This window comes from Chlorella variabilis (assembly GCF_000147415.1).
Source record: "Chlorella variabilis unplaced genomic scaffold CHLNCscaffold_39, whole genome shotgun sequence".
Lineage (NCBI taxonomy): Eukaryota > Viridiplantae > Chlorophyta > Trebouxiophyceae > Chlorellales > Chlorellaceae > Chlorella > Chlorella variabilis.
In genome coordinates, this window is record NW_005435049.1 from 133,518 (window position 1) to 137,176 (window position 3,659).

The following is a 3,659-nucleotide window of genomic DNA, read 5'->3' on the forward strand; positions in this document are numbered from 1 at the left end:
ATGTTGTGAGGTTGAAGGCATGTTGCCTGCCAACGGCGCTGCGAGACTGGAGCACGGCGCCGCCTACGACCTCTGTGTGTCGTAAGTTCCTCTGCGCCTATGCAGACTGTAACCACAAGAGCAAAAGCAAAAGCAACTGGCAGCCGGGTTCCTGCCCTGCCCTTCTCCCATGCGTGCGCAGCGCTGCTAGCAGTGGCGGCGGCTGTGCCGTGCTCGCAGTACAGTAGGCTGTGCCGCCTCCCCGTGGCAGGGGTGCGACGTCCCTGTGCCGGATCCAAGCCCCATCCAGCGGCATGCAACCGCACCTGCAACCTGTGCGCGCCTGCAACCGCTGCGGGCTGGCCGCTGGCTCAGACCACGGCGCCCATCAACCAGCGGCGGCAGCTGGGCACACTCGGACCTCAGCCATTGTGAGCCGGTAACGGTTCCCGGGTCGCCGCCGGCTCTGACAGCCTGACGCGGCTGGCAGCACCTGTGCCGGCTCACCCGCCCGCGCTACCTGAACCTGTGTACCTGAACCTGTGCCGCCGCCCGGCGCCGCGCCCCCAGAGGTGGCCGCGCCGCCGCCGCTGCAGTGCCTTCTTCATTGACCCTCCGCTTGTGAGCGTGTGGCACCCCTCCCAGGCTGGCGCTCTCAGCTGCAGCGGCCGACATGGCCCATTCGAGGCTGAGTGCCCCTGCTGCCAGGTTGTTGACAAAAGGTCGGCGGGCAGCCCCGCCGCCGCTCCGACCGGTGCGCTGGGCATGCTGCGGAGCCTGGTCGGCCCAGGAGTGCTGCACCGGCCGCGCCTGTCGCTGCGCAGCCCCCGCATCCCTCCTAAAAACCCTAAAGGCTGGTCTCCTCCGCTGGGTGTCGGGCTCGCCCACCGGCGCCTGCTCTTCGCAGCGCCACCGGCGCCCCAGGACGCCCTCGCACGCCTAAGGCGAGGCAGTCAGGAGGGCCGAGGCAGCACAGCGCTGGTGCCAGTCACCGCCAGCACAACCCGCCAGCGCCGGCCGCTCCCGACCGGCCACCTGTTGTATGTGTAGCCAGCCTTGCAGCGCAAGTATCCTTCACCCTCCTCAACCCCTGAACTGCCCTTCCTGCCACTGCCCTGCAGCCCCACCACCCCCGCCGCCGCCATGGCCTCGTTACCTGTGGCCGTGCTGGGCACCGCCAGCCCGGCGCAGGAGGGCATCCTCTCCCACCTGTCGCTTCAGGACAAGTGAGCGGGGCAGGGGCAGGCTGCGATGAATTTGATGCGTGCTTGCTGCGTCAACCGTCCTGCGCCTGCACTCTGCATGCCGCTTGCCCGAGCGGCGAGCCAGTGCCGCCCACCCTGCTCCACACTGCAGGCTGAGCCTGGCTGCCAGCTGCACCGCCCTGTACGGCTCAAGCCTGTCATGGTTCCAGGAGGCCGCTGTGGTGGTGACGCTCACTGTGACCGATGTGGCGGCGGTGGCGGCCTGGCTGCACAAGTATGGAGGTGAGCCCTCAGGGCTGCCTGGTGGCCAGCGAGGCTCCAGCCTCCTTGCCCTCCCCCCACCCACCAACATCCAGCCGCAAAACCCCTGCTGCTGCAGCTCGTGCACACGTCATGCTGGATCTGCTGCCTGGGATGCCTAATACCTCCCGGCAAGCACGGCGGCGCGCCAGCGAGGAGGAGGTGGGCGCCTGCCTGAGGGCCCTGCCAGCCGGCCTGGTGGCTTCGCTGGCTGCCGGCCACTTCACTGGCAGGCTCCCTGCTCGGCTCTTCATCAGTGCCTTGGCACACCTCACACAGCTGACCTGTCTGGAGCTCCCTTTCGAAAGCAGTTTTCTCCCGGCAGGCAACGTGGCCAGCCTGCGGCGGCTCACAGCGCTGCGGCTGCTGGATCTGGACTGCACCGGCAGCTGGCACGGCCTGGCTGCCCTGAGCCGGCTGGAGCACCTGAGCTTATACGCTGGAGGGGACCTTGAGGCCCCCCCCTGCTTCCCAGGCCTGCCAGCCGCCATGTCCACCCTCACAGCGCTCACCTTTCTGGGCATTGAAACCTCCGACGACGGGCCGCCTCCTGTGGAGCCCATCCGCTGCCAGCACCTGCTGCCGCTCAGCCTGCTGCAGCACTTGAGACTCATCAACGTCGCCGACAGCGCAGACGTGGCGGCAGCACTACCAGTCTTCACGGCGCTCACGCAACTGTGCTGCGTTGTGTGCCTGTTGGGTATCCCGGCAGCTGTTGACTGGCAGCACCTGTGTGCGCTGACGGCGCTGCAAGAGCTGTCCCTCAGCGCCTGCGCCGGCTGCCAGCGGCGATGTCACGGCTCACTGGGCTGACCAGGCTGTCCATCTGTTCCGACAACCTTTCGGCGCTGGCGCCGCTGGCTGCCCTGCGGCAGCTGGAAAACCTGCAGCTCGCCGAATGCCAGCTGGCAGCCGTGCCCGAGCAGCTGTCGGTGCTGACGGCCCTGATGCAGCTCATCCTGTCATACAACAACACAATGGTGGGCGGTTGGCAGAACCTGCGCACGCTCACCCGCCTGCGGGACCTATACCTGGCGGGAGTGCCGCTGCCCGACGGCGTGCCGTCAGAGCTGGAGCGCCTGTTTCCTGATGGCCTCCGTTTCTGAAGAGGTGGCAACCTGCCCAGGGTGGCACTCTCATTGGGGCTGCTCCCCTGCCCAGCCTTCTCCCTGCCCAGCCTTCTTGCGTGCCGTCCTTAATGTACAGTCGTCCTGCTTGTTTCAGATAGCCATGTAACCTATGCATAGGAGGAAGGCCGAGGGGCCAGCATGATAGCGAGGGGCAGAAGCAGAGCGGTGGCGGCCGCCCATGCATGCGCGCTGCCCATCATGCACGCCGTGGGCCGGGCCTTCCGCATGCATGCGCGCCGCTGGCTCGTTTCTCGCTGCTGCGCAAGTCGCAATTTGTCAATTTGGGTGCCGCCGAGTGGCATAGGCCTTCTGTCGCTCTCCTGGCGGTGCCAAAATAGGCGAGTGCAGCCAAACGCTCGGCGTTGGCGTTTCCCTGAAACGATTTTTATGTTGGGATGTGTCGCAATCCCCGGCCCTCGCAACGCTGGGCGCCCCATGGCATGCGGCGGCGCAGTCCTCGGTGCTGCACCCCGCGGCTCTCGACCCGCTCACCCAAGCGCTGCCGCACGCCTTGCATTGCTCGCGCCATCCACGCGCTCACCGCCTCCCGCCTCCCGCCGCCGCCTGCAGGCCGACCCACCCCTGCCACCCAGCCAGCCCGGCAGCGCCGCCGATGAAGCGCAAGCATGGGGCCGGAGAGGGAGGCCAGGAGGGTGCAGGGGACGAGGGCCGGCCGCGGCACAGCCGCCTGGATGCAGAGACCATCAGCTACTACGAAGAGATAGCTGGGCACTTCAAGTGAGGGGCTGGCTGTCCGCCGCCGCCGCCGCCCTATCACTGGTGGTGGTGGTGGTGGCGGTGGTGGTGGTGCAGTGAGCGAGCCGCCTCCGGGTGCCGCGCTGCTGCTCCTGCTCCTGATGCTGCTGCTCCTCCTGCTGCCGCCGCCGCTGCCTCAGCCGCGCTCCCGGCTGCCTCTCCAAACGACTTCTCTGCCCGCTTGAAACGAGCGGCGGCTGCTCGTCTGGTGCCCTGCCGCCACCGCCCTGCTCCGCGGGCCGCCGCCGCGTCTACCCCTGCCGCCGCTGCTGCCGCCGCGCGCCGGCCG

At 68.2% G+C, this 3,659-nt stretch overlaps 1 protein-coding gene across 1 annotated transcript in view; it reads left to right on the forward strand.

Annotated features, from left to right (window-relative positions):
- Positions 1-3,227: 3,227 nt before the first annotated feature.
- CHLNCDRAFT_141850 (hypothetical protein) overlaps positions 3,228-3,659 on the forward strand; it is a gene marked incomplete at both ends in the record, with an annotated part of 4,913 nt that continues 4,481 nt past the window's right edge. Inside the window, one exon of the mRNA XM_005842839.1 lies at positions 3,228-3,352. Within this exon, the coding sequence (XP_005842901.1) occupies positions 3,228-3,352 (125 nt within the window). The remainder of the gene's footprint in view (positions 3,353-3,659) is intronic.